General features: G+C 42.2%; 2 protein-coding genes across 2 annotated transcripts; one reads left to right on the forward strand and one right to left on the reverse strand.

Moving 5' to 3' along the window:
- Positions 1 to 925: 925 nt before the first annotated feature.
- On the reverse strand, positions 926 to 2605 carry LOC129602677 (uncharacterized). Its single transcript, XM_055501781.1, has 2 exons — positions 2495 to 2605; positions 926 to 2111 (listed from the first exon to the last, which is right to left on the reverse strand). The coding sequence occupies exon 2, from the start codon at positions 2100 to 2102 to the stop codon at positions 1194 to 1196; it is 909 nt and encodes a 302-aa protein (XP_055357756.1). The 5' UTR covers positions 2103 to 2111; positions 2495 to 2605; the 3' UTR covers positions 926 to 1193.
- A 5634-nt stretch (positions 2606 to 8239) lies between these two features.
- Positions 8240 to 17300, forward strand: LOC129581053 (uncharacterized). Its single transcript, XM_055471913.1, has 2 exons — positions 8240 to 8560; positions 16550 to 17300. The coding sequence occupies exons 1-2, from the start codon at positions 8376 to 8378 to the stop codon at positions 16989 to 16991; spliced, it is 627 nt and encodes a 208-aa protein (XP_055327888.1). The 5' UTR covers positions 8240 to 8375; the 3' UTR covers positions 16992 to 17300.
- Positions 17301 to 17755: the final 455 nt, after the last annotated feature.

The raw sequence follows: 17755 nt of genomic DNA on the forward strand, positions 1-17755 counted from the left end.
GTCATTTGCTCTTGACCAATCATTTCTATTTATCATTCGGTCGCGGATCGACCGTAACCATATTTTTGAACTCAACTGTACTATTGGGTGCCGCTAGTACAGCCTGTACACCGTGATGGTAGTCCGTATAATAAATGGTATGCAATCGCCTGAAGAAGTTTCGTAGGAGCAGATATTGTGGTAAATTTGTCATCATGGGAGGAGAAATCATCAGTGTGATGGTGTTGGGATTGTTGCTGACCGAGACATGTTGCACAACACTGGGGGCAACCCATTGTCGCCGGTTCAACCATCTGATGTGAAACCAAGGCGATGTCCACTGGAAACCGGGAAACGGTCGAAAAATGCACCGATGGGGGAATCGTACCCCGGCTACGTCGTTAGATCCGCGTAGGCAGTACCACTGCACCACGGGGCAAAGTGTTGAAAATCCTTGAAAGACTTTGTCGCTGTACGTGAGCCGTTTCTCTCTTTGCAGACGCTTTCTAGGAACCTAACTGTAGTGTTAGGCCAGGGACTGCACGAGACCCCTAATGACCTCAGGACTTTTTAAAGCAAATTATGTCTTCAGTACACCACCAGGATGCAGTGTCAGCGATGTAGCCATGCAGCCAGCCGACGGCTTTCCATCTTTCGATTATGGTGTGGCTTTAAATATTTTTATTCTGCTTGTACGAGTATTAAAAAATGCTGGCGCAATGCAATTTTGTATGAGTATCACTCACCTTCAGCTGCAAGTGCTCGCAGCGCTCGGCTACTTGAGCAGCGACAGCGGCGGAAGTGGGCAGCTGCGCTCATCTTAACTTCCGTAACATTTACTTTTTCTTTACAAAGGCATTTATTTCTTCTTCTTTTACTTACTACTTGACCTTTTAGTTTTATTAGTACTACAACTACTTTTACTCTTTATTTGCCAAACGGGGAATACATCGATGTTACTTTAAAGGAAGATTTATACCACTTCGAGCTGGGTTAGGGGTATTTTTCTCATTAAAATTGTCGCGGAATACAGACTTCTAAAGAACAATAAAAATGCGCGCTTTTTAGCTTGCGTAGTTCCCGTGTTAGTTCGTCGGAGGCTAATCCAGTTGGCGCTGGACCGTCAAGAATGAGAAAAATTTGTAGGAACAACATCAATACAGTGCCAGCTAAACATAAAAGTAGAATGCTTGGCACGGTAATCCATGATTTTTCTACTGCAGGCTGTGAAATCCTTTGCTTTGTTTCTGGGCTTGCGTTCTCGTTAACGGATAGACTTCCCCGAGAAGGAGCCGACTGTTCCTGACCAAACGCCACTGACGACTCATCGTCATCTGACAGTGAGTCTGACTCATCCCCATAGCCGATTTGCTTGATTCCTTCCTAGTGCCTTGTTGTTGCAACGCCATGGTGCTCGTACTTGATGCAACCGGTTTACGCCGAGTACGCGGTAGGGCGCTTCGTTCCTGAATGAGGCGGTCAAAATTCTCTTTGCCAAACTTTACGGCATCGCCATGGGCCATACTATTACTGACACACCGGCATTTTTCGGAAAACCAGGTATGGTAATCCCCGCCGTCAGGCTGCAGTCCACTGTATTGCGGTAGTTGTACCGCTTCCCGCAGAACTCGGGCGGACATAGCAACCAAACCGCTGCGCGCTGCTCGTGCCTGTAATTCTTTATCCTCGGTTATCAGCCAAACTACTCCGGTGTCGGTGTTGTGGAGTAGATACAGGGCGTAGACCAGTATGGCGCCATCGCATGGCGAACGGTATGGGCCGTGCTTTGGAGGATAGAAAACGTTCCGCAAGTAATCGGCTGAGGACTTGCTCTGCAAACGTACACAGCGACGTTGCTGTTTAAATTGCTCAAGGTATTCGTAAGCTTTTTTGGCTTGCTTCCATGTCTTCTTCGAATTCTTCTTTGGTTTCTCTTTATTTTTATCGCATTGCAGCCTTTCGAGTTCTTCGTCGACTTTATGGGGAATCATCAGCAGCACAGAGGTTGGCAGCGTGTATAGTTTGCCCTCCGCAATATCCTGGAATATAGCCAAGCCAGCGGGCTGCAGTAGTGCGCATGTATCGAAAACCAGTTTCAGATCGCTTTTCTCTGTTTTCTCCATAGTGTAGCACTAGCAATGATTGAAATTTGAATTATCTGTATAACTCTGGAAATTTAAAGTGTAATAAGTGCATGAAGCAGGGAAATCAACTAATTGTGCGGAAAACGCAATATGTCGTGATGTACTTCCATACATTAGCGAGCGCAAAGATAACATCGCTTGAATCCCACAACAACAAGGAAACAACCGTAATGAGGAAGGACACAACACATAGGCGTATGGGGGCGTTACGTGAGAGCTCCCGACAAGGAACGCAGCAAAGATAGGCTGGATAGAAGAAATTCGCAGACTAACTCTGAGACAGATAATCCGAGAGTTTAAATAGGGATTAGATTAGCGGATGCTTGGCTATACGGCTGCAGCGTTCTTACAGTCTATAGAAGAATACTCACAATGGGCGAGGCTAATTCATCGCTATAAATCGAAGTTCTCCGTTTGTGCAGTCACTCTTATAATAGTCTTATTAGTTATTACACTTTACTGCTGTGTTCTCAGCCTAAAAAGAACCCTTCATGCAGTGTACTGTAATAAGCGCACTAAGAACGGAACCGTTACAGAAGTTGCGCTGATGTAATCTCTTTCCTGAAGGCATTTTTCTACGTTCGAAAAGAAACCGCATACTTGATGAAAAGCGTGTTACGACTATGTGTTCTGAGATAAATCATGTGTACAATACACTGACTATACGCAACCACTCAGTGTATCTGTACCGTATGAGTAGGCGACGAAGTCAGTTAATGAGCTCCTCACCGAACAGGTTTCCTTTCATCGTGTACAAACAGGCTTGAGCTTTTATTATTAGGCGCTACACGATGGTTGTGGAATTTCTGAAAATCTACTCTAGGTAGTTGTAGTTAATGTTTTGAGCACGGGCATCGAAAGCGCTGTCATATGCACTCAAAAAAAATGAGTTCCTCCACCTTACATTAATACCTTATAATTCCTTCATTATTTCCTAGACCTACACCTCACACCGACTAACAGCGCATTTGTGACATAGATTTCGTGAACCCAGTCCATTCGCCGGATCATGTGGCTGAAATCAGAATTTTTTGAATAATTATCCGAAGTGGCTATTTTACCCCAGTGTTTGTGGCAAAATAGCTTTTGGCTATTTTGCCCCAGTATGTGGGGCAAAATAGCCTTTTGCTATTTTGCCCCACACTGCGTTCAAATAGCCTTCAGCTATTTTGCCCCAGTATGGGGGGCCAAATAGCCTTCTGCTATTATGCCACAGTACGCGTTGCATAGCGTTTTTATATTGTGCCGCTGTATGGGCGCTAAAATGTCTCGTAGCTAGTTTGCCGCAGGATGGGTTACGTTCGTTTAGCACGTTGTCGCTTATTTGAGTGCTTTGTTGGGGAGTGGGAGGCAGTGGGAGAAATGGGACATTATCATTCGGGCAGCAACAACTAAAATATGGGTGATTCGGCACCATGGCGATGTTTGGACTTAACAAAGACTGTCCAACTAAGCAATTCCCGAACTCTTTACAATTTAAGGCTAAACTGTGGCGTGCTCCCATACCCAGCCTTTCTTTTCTTTGGGTGGGGAATAGAGCCTATTGGGTTACCTGAGTTGACCGATGAGTCTGGTAACAATACCCAGTCCGGTGGATGCATCCGGACAATTCGCGTCCCGCCGTCAGTTTTGGCCGTAGCCCGTAGGGACCGGTTATTGCCGGGTTGATTGGGTTACCCTACCGGGTTTTTCCGGTTGTTGGTGCAGGGAATTCATCCTGAACGCGATATTTGGGTTCGTGGTCGATCCTTCCAGGTAGGCCCGGTAAAGTACAATTTTTCGAGATTCCGTCCGGGCAAAACCGAAAATTCTTTCTTCAGTCAGCTACTTGGGTAACGGAATCGGGTTCGTGAAGGATAAGTCCCACTCTCGAGTTGCTTCACCGGGTTAGTCCCAAGCTGTAGTAGCAAAACGTGGATAAGCGAATGTTTTCCCCAAAATTGCACCGCGATTTTCTCGAATTTCACCGGTGCAAAATCGCACCGTTAACAACCCTAGTGCTGATTGAATCCAAAGCAGTGAATACATGTATTTTTATAAGTGAATAATGCATTTGATAAATATGCAGTGTATTTACCGGAAACGGCGACAAAATACAGTAGTTTAAAGCTATTCGAACGCAGGGTGTGGCCAGATTAACTAGAGGCTATTCTGAAGACTATACTGGGGCAAAATAGCTGAAGACTATTTGAGCACAGTGTGGGGCAAAATAGCAGAAGGCTATTTTGCCCCCCATACTGGGGCAAAATAGCTAAAGGCTATTTGAACTCAGTGTGGGGCAAAATAGCAAAAGGCTATTTTGCCACACTGCAGAATACTGGGGTAAAATAGCCATAGCCATAATTATCTGCAATTTGTCGTATATGGTTTTCTTGTTCCTGATTATTATATCGCTGAAATTGTGATATAAGGATATTCCAACAAGACCAACTTAAGAAACGGTTCCTGTATTTCATAGACTCATAGTCAGCCCTGCTTAAGTCGTTACCCGGGTTCTGCCCTTGATGCCTGATAAGGGAGGCTAAACCGCAACGCTGGTGGCTACATGCAAAGTGCAGTAATAACCAACAAATCGTGTACGTTTGATCGATATCTGGTCTCAAAAGTTTACGCATATTTTAAAATATCAGTCACTGTTCCGTTTTAATGCGGCAAAATCCATGTACCGGGATTAGTACGCTGATAAAATTTTAGTACGGAAACTCGGCAATCCAGTGTGGATCGTAATTCGGCCGCACGGGAACCTCCGTATATTTCGCCTTGTGTGCTTCGCAGAAATAAGTCTTGTAGTTAGCTTCTGGAGTTGTTTTTGGTGGAATCCGTAACATAACGGGACACTGTACTTCTCCGTCGATGCTCGGCACTCTTCCGATACACTGAACGGTCGTCGCGGCGGTATAGGCTTCCCACCATGTTGAACACCATCGGAACACTGCTCCTATAGTCTTCCGGAAAATCCCTGAACGGAAACGCTTATCATAGACAAAAAACCTTTTGTTCTAGTGAGAAAATTAACGGTTACCAGCTACTCGGTTCCAAAGTCTTAGCGCAAGTACTCTGTATATGAAACGTCTAACGATATTTTCGCTTGTCGTACAGACTGTATATGGCTCGTTAGTTTTGGAACACCATGTGGATCGCAGCGTTATTCACAGTACGTTTTAGTAAGGAGCCATATACAGTCTGTAGACTGTATATGGCGAAAATATCTAACGATATTTTCGCTTGTCGTACAGACTGTATATGGCTCGTTAGTTTTGGAACACCGTGGATCGCAGCGTTATTCTCAGTACGTTTAGTAGGAGCCATATACAGTCTGTAGACTGTATATGGCGAAAATATCTAACGATATTTTCGCTTGTCGTACAGACTGTATATGGCTCGTTAGTTTTGGAACACCGTGGATCGCAGCGTTATTCTCAGTACGTTTTAGTAAGGAGCCATATACAGTCTGTAGACTGTATATGGCGAAAATATCTAACGATATTTTCGCTTGTCGTACAGACTGTATATGGCTCGTTAGTTTTGGAACACCGTGGATCGCAGCGTTATTCTCAGTACGTTTTAGTAGGAGCCATATACAGTCTGTAGACTGTATATGGCGAAAATATCTAACGATATTTTCGCTTGTCGTACAGACTGTATATGGCTCGTTAGTTTTGGAACACCGTGGATCGCAGCGTTATTCTCAGTACGTTTTAGTAAGGAGCCATATACAGTCTGTAGACTGTATATGGCGAAAATATCTAACGATATTTTCGCTTGTCGTACAGACTGTATATGGCTCCTTAGTTTTGGAACACCGTGTGGATCGCAGCGTTATTCTCAGTACGTTTTAGTAAGGAGCCATATACAGTCTGTAGACTGTATATGGCGAAAATATCTAACGATATTTTCGTTTGTCGTACAGACTGTATATGGCTCCTTAGTTTTGGAACACCGTGGATCGCAGCGTTATTCTCAGTACGTTTTAGATTCTGTATAGCAACAATTTCGTATTTTTACTACAGTGTACGGAAACGGAGCAATTAATATTGTCATTCATTGAGCTGAGAATCTTCGTGTATAGTAACGTATCATAGTCTCGTTCTTTAAAGCATCTTGCGGGATGGATGCCCTTTGTCTGCTGACAATCGATTTTTTCCAAGGTCCGTAAACCTACTTGGACTTTCGTTCAAATGCCCTTGGGATGTGCATAGCTTTATTTGGTTTAAATCTGTTTCTTAGTAGCATTTCGCAGCAGACTGTGTGTAAAAAGGTTATCGGTCCCGTTTACAATGCCTAGACAATGCAAACGGGATCGAATAACAGACCTGTTCCATCGTATTACTTGCAAAGGTTAATATGATTCAATTCAAACCATCGTATTACTTAATGTGTTAATGTAAACCAATGTCATCCATCGTAGTACGTGCAGCATATGTACAAGCTTGTCCCGTAATTTCTGACGCATCAATACAGCGAAATATACAAATTCATGACGTAGTGTAGTGGCAGTTGCAATATCGCAAACTTCGCGCTAAATGTGTGCTGTCTGTACCTCCACGCACGAAATTACCGGAAAGACATGTACAATTCGTTGGAGCACGCACGGACGCACGGACGCACGGATGGTCATTTTATCATTGAAACTAAATTAACAGAAATTAAACACCGGCTTTTAGCTAGCTGGTGTGTTAGAACATTACGTACATGGGCGGATTTTCCAGTTGTTTAATCTGTTGCTGTAACTTATAAAGGTCGAAAGAACGTTGAAATGTAAAAAAAAAATACGTACAGCAACAGATTTCTCCGATCGAGCGTACGATGAAGCATACAACAGCATACGGAGAAGAAAAAGTTGATCCGCGGGCATGTTTATTACTGCTGCGGAAGCGAGTATCCGGTGATTCCATTGCGACGAACCAGCTGAGTAACCTCCGCCAATCCATTCCTACTAACGCGATAATATCCCAGTAGATATTCTAAAGAGCCCAGTGAAGATATGCAGCAAAGTGCCGTTGTGGCGCAATGAACGAGCATGTGGTAAGCACATCTTAAAGGTCGGTGCAATGAACGCAACACGGGCTGTTTTCCCAATGGAATGCTGTCTATAAATGTACGTACCACTGATCTGTACGCTGCTGCATGTGACGCACCTGAATAGCGCTAACATAATCGCGGGAAAACTGATCGTTGGAGCCAGGTTCGCTCACGTGCGGAGGCGATATTAACGATCATTACGGAAAAAGGAAAAAAAAACTTTGGTTTCCGGCAGCAGGGTTCCGGTATCTTATTCAGAACCGGACGTGGGTGGCAAACATCCGGCGTTCCAGGCGATGCAAAATCGGCAGGTACACAATCTCATTATCCTGCGGGTGGATACCCGTCCAGGAGAAGGGCCAGGATGAAGAAACAATATACGTAAAAACAGGCTAGAAAGTTAAATGGTATTTGCGGAGCATGTTTTCGTGTCCTTGGCTCTAATCTGGATCCTCGGCAGCCTACCGTTGCCTTTAGGAACAAAGATTATTTCTGCGCAGTTCAACTGCCCGTTCTGCTGCTCGTAAACACCTTCCTGGCATTTTGGATCTGAGTCATCGTTCAGCATTCCTTGAATGGCAACAAACAGGAAAATAGTCTACGTCCGCCGAGATTAGCTACAATTATTCAACTGTTCTTATTTCATCTAATATGGAAACAATTGCGGTTTCCCTCTATGTTTGTAATAATCTTTTAGTAAACGTTACGGTTTTGATGCCTGTACGTCTGCTTTTTATTTGACCGGCCGCGCCTTAATTGAAGGCAATAATTATTGCGTTGGCACGCGTTACTGAATGTACTACTTTCAAACCGCATGAGTAGAGAATTAATTACACCGCTAATATTTTGTATATACTCTTAGTATCTTATATCCAGAGTATGGCTAACATGGACGTTAATGCATCCAAATCATGCCGAAATATGATATTATTATTGCATGACTCTACCTTCCGGCATTTCCATGACGGTAGTCGGTATACTTGGCACTCGCTAGAAGGCTTTTCACACTAACAAACCGGTAGATTTAAAATCAATAAGCACTGAACCTGTACAACTACGGCAAAAGGCGGCGAGCTATGCGGTTGTAACCCAGTGTCTCACTAACTGCTACGCAGTCCTCGTGGATTTAATCTAAAATGTCTCTGTGAAGGCGCAGTAGCTTACGCATTCTTTCGGTCTACTTTTCGTGAAGAAGTTTCTCAGGAACACTACAGTTGCAAATTTGTAATTATGGGTGGAGAAATCCTCAGTATGTTGATGTTCGGAATAGTGCTGACTGGGATATCTTGCACAACACAGGGATCGAGCGCCATGCCCCCAGTTCAACCATCTACTGCCTTGTGCAGCCAGCCGGATCCGTTGACCTCCACCGCCGAACAGGTTCAAGTGGTTGCCGAGTGCGTCATAGCCATGAGGTAAAAACTAAAACTGACAAAAGTTGTTTAGTCCGTTTTCCATGCTGCTTGTAGCTGTTCCGACCAGCGTATCATGAGAACAGCAAAATTGCACATTTGTCCCAGGGTGGCTTTGCTGTTCCTAATCTAAATTTTAGTTTGGGATCTTTGTCGTGTATATATAGGACGATTTACTAGTAAATGTCTGTTAAGCTGAGACAGTGATCTCGTGCTTTTCCCGCTTCTGGTAGGGATTTACATAACGGCTCTGGTGATCTTTCGGTTGTTTTTTATATGCAGTACATACTATACTAGCAATGCAAACTCTGTACTATAGGGGGCAAAACTAAGCGTGTTCCACGGTTCCCCTGCATTGCTGCCGTCACCCGCCTGGAGCGTGACGTTACGGCAGTACATATGGTTAAATCTGGCGCGGTACATAAGCACCATGTTTAGCCACAACGTAAAACTCCAGCCGGGTGACGGGTTAGTGAATACCCAAACTACCACCAGTAGCACAAAGCCGCTACGTGAGTGAATACGGTAATTAAACGGGCTGCGGGCCGGCTTTCAGATATTTAGAAATTTAGATAAATAATAGAACAGATGCTTTAGATTGTGAGATATTGAGATACTCAGATTTCTAGATATTTTTATAATTTCGAAACTCTGGAGACTCAAAAAATTAGAGGTAACGGCCCAGTGCAGCGGGGCCGAGCCGAAATATTTAGAAATATTTCAAATTTTTGGAAATGTAAAAGCTTTTGAGCCGACTTTGGAAAAATTTATGGTTGAGGTATTCGAACGGATTTAAAAACATCTTAAAGTTCCAAGAATTTAAAGAAATAAAATTATAAGTTTGATGTAATAAATGTACTAAATAAATTATAAGTACTAAAATTATAAGTCAGTAAGTTAAGTAAGTAAGTAATAAAGGCTCCATATGAGATCAGTAACCCCTTAATGTCCAAGCGTACGCATTTTTGCGCAGCCTACAACACTGCTACTGTAGAACATCAGAAAACGGGTGTACTGCTCTGATTAGCGATGCAATGCACTTGATGTTGTGCCCTTGGCGAACACTGCGAACGCTGCGATTATAGGAAAACGACCTGCCACATATAGTAGTGCAAAAATTATGTCTATCCTTTGCACTGTAGGACACAATTTGTAGGACATAATATTGTAGACGCTCTTGGCAAACCGCAGCAATGTTGGCTTCGTAGTACGTGAGAACTTGAGCGTTTTGGCCGTACAAAAAATTTTTATTACTAATTGTTATTACTAACATTAATATAAGTACTTATCAGTTATTCATTGATACGACCACCGCGCTGTTGTGCATCTGCTACAGACTACTTTAGTACGCAGTTTACATATTTGTTATAATGGGATTTAGTTTACGCTATCATACTGTTTGTATAATCGTTATTTAATTTTATATCTTGTTTATTTTCCGAATTATGCGGTGATACATACTTAGGCTATTTAAAGTATTACTGCTCATTGCTTTAATCCCTACTCAGCATGATTATTTAAAAATCAGTACCAAGCAATTCAATAATTACAAATATATTCGTATTACTTTGTATTAACTGTAGCAGTGGCAGTACTAGTACCAAGTACATACGCTAATGTCACATAAACTGCTGTCCTAACCAGTAATCCAATATTCGCACGTATTCGCCAGATTCGCCAAGTTCAAATAAAGGTTACAACTTACAATGTATCCAGGATACGATAACATTATTACACATTTGGTACTCGTACGTAAATACGTCTAACCAATTTACTAACAGATCAATTTATTGATTAACCACGTCAAATACAGGTTTCGAAAGAAAATCCGCACAAATTTTTATAACTGGATCAGCAGTAAAAGGCAGTGCTGAATTAGCAATAAACAGCAGTTAGCAGCCACCTTGGCGAACTGTGCGAATGCTGCGAATATGGGGAAATCAAACGCGGCATATCTCCACTGACTTTAAGTGCCACCATGGCGAACTGTGCGAATGCTGCGAATATGGGGAAATCAAAACCAGCATGCATTCAGTGAACTCAACAGCCTCCTTGATGAACTGTGCGAATGCTGCGAATATGGGAAAATCAAACGCGGCATATCTACACTGACCTCAAGTGCCACCGTGGCGAACTGTGCGAATGCTGCGAATATGGGAAAACCAAAACCGGCATACATTGAGTGACTTCAACAGCCTCCTTGGCGAATATGCGAATGCTGCGAATATGCGAACATTAAACGCGGCATATCTACACTGACCTCAAGTGCCACCTTGGCGAACTGTGCGAATGCTGCGAATATGGGAAAATCAAAACCGGCGTACATTGAGTGACTTCAACAGCCTCCTTGGCGAACTATGCGAATGCTGCGAATATGGGAAAAATCAAACCCAGTATATCTCCACTGACTTTTAGTGCCACCATGGCGAACTGTGCGAATGCTGCGAATATGGGGAAATCAAAACCAGCATGCATTCAGTGAACTCAACAGCCTCCTTGACGAACTGTGCGAATGCTGCGAATATGGGAAAATCAAACGCGGCATGTCTACACTGACCTCAAGTGCCACCTTGGCGAACTGTGCGAATGCTGCGAGTATGGGAAAATCAAACGCGGCATATCTACACTGACCTCAAGTGCCTCCTTGGCGAACTATGCGAATGCTGCGAATATGGGAAAATCAAACGCGGCATATCTACACTGACCTCAAGTGCCTCCTTGGCGAACTGTGCGAATGCTGCGAGTATGGGAAAATCAAACGCGGCATATCTACACTGACCTCAAGTGCCTCCTTGGCGAACTATGCGAATGCTGCGAATATGGGAAAATCAAACGCGGCATATCTACACTGACCTCAAGTGCCTCCTTGGCGAACTGTGCGAATGCTGCGAATATGGGAAAATCAAACCCGGTATATCTCCACTGACTTTAAGTGCCACCATGGCGAACTGTGCGAATGCTGCGAATATGGGGAAATCAAAACCGGCATACATTCAGTGATCTCCGCAGCCTCTTTGGCGAACTGTGCGAATGCTGCGAATATGGGAAAATCAAACGCGGCATATCTCCACTGACTTTAAGTGCCACCATGGCGAACTGTGCGAATGCTGCGAATATGGGGAAATCAAAACCAGCATGCATTCAGTGAACTCAACAGCCTCCTTGATGAACTGTGCGAATGCTGCGAATATGGGAAAATCAAACGCGGCATATCTACACTGACCTCAAGTGCCACCTTGGCGAACTGTGCGAATGCTGCGAATATGATAAAATCAAAACCGGCATACATTGAGTGACTTCAACAGCCTCCTTGACGAACTGTGCGAATGCTATTCTGGTGGCTGCAGGCATCATTGCATTATATCGACGACGCCGAATAATTTAAGCGCTAAGAAATGCTCAAGTAAGGCCGCCCACATAAGGCACCAATTACGATCCAGTGTTGAAACATTAAGAATAATTAATACCCTTTATTATGTACTGCGGTAAAATAAAGGGTGACACTATAGGCACCCTAAAAACCCCCGTTTACTATAGGCACCCCTTTTCCGCACCCCGTTAATTAAAGGCACCCTTATCTTATTAATTGATTCTTTCGTGCACCCTGTCTTTTATAGGCACCCCTATGAAACTTTAGCATATTATACTGTAATTGTAGTGTTAGAACCTAGAGTAGGGTAGATACGGTAATGTTGAAAACTACTGCTTGTACGCTGTTGTTGTGCAAGATCGCCACGGGAAAGGTCGACCAGTTGCACTTTGTTTTATGCCATACGAAAGAAACCACTATATCGACGCGTTTTTCACCGCTTTTAAAAACTGCCACAAAGACTGGGGGTAAGGGAAAACTTTGGTGTCCGAAAAGAACCCAAGGAGGCCACCTGGTGTTCGAAAAGAACCGACAGAAAACCGGCATCCAAAATTACAATTGCGAAACGAAACATCAAACTTACCGCCGACGATGCCATCCTCATTAGATCTAAGATAGCAGATTAGCCTCACCGCCCGATCATCGGATGGAAAGCCTGATTCTGTCTGTATGCGAGTATCTGTATGAGACTGACGCACGTACCGTACATGAAATCATTTTCGAGTTCTGTATCCCAAATATGCTATTAAAGGGTGCCTATAAAATACACTGACAGGGCGTTTCTATTTAATAAACAGAAAAGGGTGTCTATAAATTACGGGGTGCGAGAAGGGGTGCCTATAATAAACGAAGGTGTAAGGGGGTGCCTATAGTGATTTCCTGAAATAAAACTTAACGTACGCAATTATTATACGTACGTACGAAGTACTAGACTCGTGCATCACCAACAACATAGCCTAGATATCGTCAAATACTCTTTGCAGGTATTACAAGTACATAATCGTAAGCGTGATAAATACGACCGTTTTCTGGAAGTACATGCCATATGCGTTAACATATGGCACGTATCCGTACACGAGTATCGGGCTTTCCATCCAACCCTTCCGAAGAGGATATCGGACTTTCCATCCAACCCTTCCGAAGAGGATACCCGTTGCAAGAGTGAAGAATCTTCACCGACCCTGCCCAATCAAAGGACCTGATTTCGATCGCTTTCCTATAATTCACGAAGAGGATGTAATAACAGGTTATGCCTTATAATACCTAACAATGTGTTAGGAAAATGTGAAAATCAGATCTGGCGTGCCGTTGCGTTTGCTACTAAGATTTACCTTTGAAGCGATCTTGGCGAACGCTGCGAATGCTGCGAATATGGGAAAATTAGACCCAGCACGCAGTTCGGTATGTTAACTAAGATTATTCTTCAAAGAATAATCAAAGAATGCTCTTGGCGAACGCTGCGAATGCTGCGAATATGGAAAATTAGACGCAGCACGCAGTTCGGTATGTTTACTAAGACTGACCTTTGAAGCGCCCTTGGCGAACGCTGCGAATATGGGAAATTCAGACCAGGTATGCCGTTGTGTATGTTTACAAAGGCTGACCTTTGAAGCGCCCTTGGCGAGCGCTGTGAATGTTGCGAATATGGGAAATCAGTTCCGGCATGCCCTTTGGTATGCTTACTAATACTACCTTTCAAAGCACCCTTGGCGAGCGCCGCAAATGCTGGGAATATTTAAAAATCAAATCTGGCATATCTACATTTCACAGTAACCTCAAAAGCCACCTTGGATAACTGTGCGTATGCTGCGAATATGGAAAAGCCATACCTGGCATACCTGAAGAGACTTCAACAGCAGCCTTGACGGACTGTGCAAATACTGCAGAGTCTTGATTAATTTAAGGTCTGACTGCCAAACTCACCTCAACAGTTCAACTCATCTAAAAAAACTCACCGCGTGCAGCTGGCAAGCGCCAAAACTGCCGTCAGCCATTGACATTGTTAATGGCTGAGTATAAACCGAAAGACTCATTTACACTACTACCTTTTTCCAGATAAACGCGGATTAGCTCTCAAGAGATGCACTGCTGGCGCTGCTACTGCAACTTGTGTTACAAATTGCGTACGTAAATTGCGTACGCTACTTATATGAGGTTACTGATCTCATTCTTTACCGTAATAAACTATAATAAGCAAGTAATGTAATAAATTATAAGTTTTGATGTACTAAATTATAAGTTGTACCTTTAACGTAAAACTGCGTTAAACGTGCAGCAGCAATTCTCCACATTTAAAAATATGGGTTGCTAGATACAAAATATATACTCCCACAACCATGTATCTAGAACCTTCTAGGAGCTAACAACATTAATTTGGTACTACAACGTACGTATTACTAAATTTAAGTACTACAACTTTCAAAAATTCATGATACGCCGGCGATTAAGTGATAAGTACTGTGGGTACTAGATACCGTACTACTACTTACTGCAACCTAGCAAAGTACTACTACACTGCTACATTTAAGTACTACTACCTTTAAGCACTAAAAACATTTAAGTACTACAGCTTTTAAAAATTTTTTTAGACCTTCTTCAAAACTTGAGAGTTTTTTAGAGATAAAAGTAGGAACGTTTGTGCGATGCTCTACTTTATAAAATTATCAACTTATTGAAAAAATCAATCCTGATTTAGGAGATAATTTTCAAAAAATAAAGACGTAAGGATATGTAATGTATTAATCTCCTTAATTTTTCTTTTTGTTTTTCTTTTTCATATTTTCAGTGTAACTTTATATTGATGATCTAGCCAACTCAAAACTTTATTTTTTTGGTACGACAGATAGTATTTAAACGGTGATAAAATAGATGGCGTGGGATCACTTACACGATGCCCATAAAATACCATTAAGCCGATATTTCGGCGCAGAATTAATGAAACTTGTGGGAAACCATAAACAGTTGCTCAAAAGTGACCTCGCAGACTGCATCTTTAGCTACTAATTGCAAGATTTGGTAGTGTATTATAATATATTTAGTAGTGTATTAATATTATATTTATTTGGTGATAAAATGGATGGCGTGGGATTAGCTACACCATGCCCTTAAAACACCATTCAGCTGACATTTTAGCGCAGAATTAATGGAAACTTGTGGGAAACAATTGATAGTTGCTGAAAGTAACCTCGCACACTGCATCTTTAGCTACTCACTGCAAGATTTTCAGCCATTCAGCCAGCTGTTCACTATTTAAAAAAATAAATTAAATACAGATTTATTAGATTTAGAGGTAGAGATTAGTGAATACTGAATACCTGCGCTGCCATAGATATCAGTATACAAAGTAACGTAGGTTAGTGAATGCCCAGGCTACCACCAGTACCACAGAGCCGCTACGTTAGTGAATACAGGAAGATAACGGGCCGGGGGCCGGCTCTTAGATATTTAGGAATAATTAGATACTCGTATAAATTAGACACTTCAGACCGTGAGATATTGAGGTACTCAGATTTCTAGATATTTTCAAAATTTAGAAACTCTGGAGGCTAAAAATATCTAGAGGTAACGGCCACGCTGCGCGGGGCCGAGTCGAAATATTTAGAAATTCTTGAAATGTAAAAGCTTTAAAGCGGGCTTTGGAAGAATTTATAGTTATTTGGAGGTAATCGAACGGATTTAAGAACGTCTTAAAGGTTTCAAGAATTAAAAAAAATAAAATTGTGTTTGATGTAATTGGCAGTTTTAAATAACTATTGTTTAAGTTGCTAAGTTGCGAACTCTCTAGAAGCTAACAGCATTTAAGCACTACAACCTGTAAGTACTAACAACCCTTAAGTATTACAACTTTTAAAAAAATTTTTAGACCTTCTCCAAAACTTAAGATTTTTTTAAAGATAAAGGTAGGAACGTTTATGCGATGCTCTATTTTATAAAATTAACAACTTATTGAAAAAATGAATGTTGATTTAGGAGTTAATTTCCAAAACTAACAACCTTTAAGTACTACCATCCCTTAAGTACTGCAACTTTTTAAAATTTTTTAGACCTTCTCCAAAATTTAAGATTTTTTAAAGATAAAGGTAGGAACGTTTGTGCGATGCCTTATTTTATAAAGTTATCAACTTATTGAAAAAATCAATCTTGATTTAAGAGATAATTTCCAAAAAATAAGGACGTAAGGATATATGAATCTATTGATATGCTGTACACACATCGTGCAGTATACGTACCACTATCCAAGCTTCTCCCGTAATTTTTACCGTAAAGGTACAGATGAAAAAAATTGAGAGCGAAAATTGCGCTATAAACGGTTTCCATTACACTATCTGTACGCCTGCACAATGACCTCTTCAGATTTAAAATAATTTGGTTAACGGAAGTTAATATTTTATCATTTTAATCGCTAGTTTATAATTTAGTATGAGCCATGCCAAATGCATGTATTCTTGTAGAGCACATAAAACAATGATGGGCTGCTTCTTACCTTAGAAATACGTATTATATCCAAAGTAATTTCCAGCATAAATATAGCGAACCAGTGCAGTTGTTCAGACGAATGCGAACGCGTTCTCTGCGAACAATCGCAAGTAATAATAAATTTTTACCACAACCTTCTGCTTCAGCGCCCATCTGCAACAACTGGCCCACGGGATTCCCAGTCACACCCGCAAGACATCATGGCGCCCTATCGAAGCACTACGATCGGCATACAGTATCAGCGCTCCTGCGGTTGATAACTCTGCTCTTCAGCCGGTCAACACTAGGCCAGTTGCCCCCGTCGTTCCCTCGGGGTACGTCCAGTATAACGGGCCTCCCCCATCTTCATGGGTACAACGCCAGCTGGACCAGTGGAAATGCTTCATGTGCTGCCATCCGTTTGCAGTCGGTTTGGCACTGAGCATTGCAGCCTCCCTCATACTGGACATGGTGCGACGAATTTTTGCCGGATCTGCGAATCGGAGTGTCCAGACCAGGCAGACCCTGTGGAGAACTGTCCTGCGAATAACACTGCTGGATGTGCCGCTGACCGCTCTTCTCTACTGTCTGCTTACCTGGTATTTTTAGTCTTTGGTAACTCTCCCATCGAAAACGGTTGTGTTATGTGGGGCCGCAACGAAAACCCGCCACACAAACTGGGTTTTCTTTCGCGACCAGTGAGTACGCATTGATCTGCATTAAAAACTATATAAAAACTACTGTGTAAATTTGTACACTTTTACGGTCCGTATAGTTCAAATGCTGAAAAAGTTCATTCAGGTGCGAAGCACATTGAAGTGTGGTAGAAATTATTATGGTTATGTATTTCTAAGTTTAGTAGTAGTATTCTCATGTTTTGCCCTTGTGGCTTTTTTGTTTATGTTTACACCCACGTATTTTGGGCTAATATTATTATTGTTAACGTCGATTGCCATCAACGAAGCCTGTCGTAGGGCTTCCTGCGACAGCAGTGAAATGACGTTTGATTAAAAAAATGCTTAAAAGTGTATCTGCTGTCTTCTGGCCAGAGGTTGTTGTTCAAAATGCCGCCTGACATAAGGGCGACAACTCAGCTGAATATTTCTTATCAAAAATTATACAGCGAAAGCTTTTCTCATACGAATAATACAAATAATAATACAGGGTGCAGATCTTCGTCGCTTTTGATTATTTAAGAAACATGGGTTACATGGCACAAGTATGATTTGTAATATCGCGTCCTACGTGTTCCTACGTGACAAAGCTTTCTTCCTCACTAAATGATTCGCGTCTGCATTGACGCTGTGTTTTCGTACAGTCGGTGGACAAACGATCGATACTTATAATGATCACTGAATTACGTGACCTTTACC

The sequence above is a fragment of the Paramacrobiotus metropolitanus genome, unplaced genomic scaffold (assembly GCF_019649055.1).
Source record: "Paramacrobiotus metropolitanus isolate TYO unplaced genomic scaffold, Prichtersi_v1.0 Parri_scaffold0000001, whole genome shotgun sequence".
Taxonomy (NCBI): Eukaryota; Metazoa; Tardigrada; class Eutardigrada; order Parachela; family Macrobiotidae; genus Paramacrobiotus; species Paramacrobiotus metropolitanus.

What these genes read in the sequence shown, in the direction of transcription:
- LOC129602677 (XM_055501781.1), bottom strand. Translation starts at nt 2,102, where the DNA reads ATGGAGAAAACAGAGAAAAGCGATCTGAAACTGGTTTTCGATACATGC.
- LOC129581053 (XM_055471913.1), top strand. Translation starts at nt 8,376, where the DNA reads ATGGGTGGAGAAATCCTCAGTATGTTGATGTTCGGAATAGTGCTGACT. An exon ending in GAGTGCGTCATAGCCATGAG is followed by an intron (nt 8,561 to 16,549) that starts GTAAAAACTAAA and finishes CTTCTGCTTCAG; the next exon opens with CGCCCATCTGCAACAACTGG.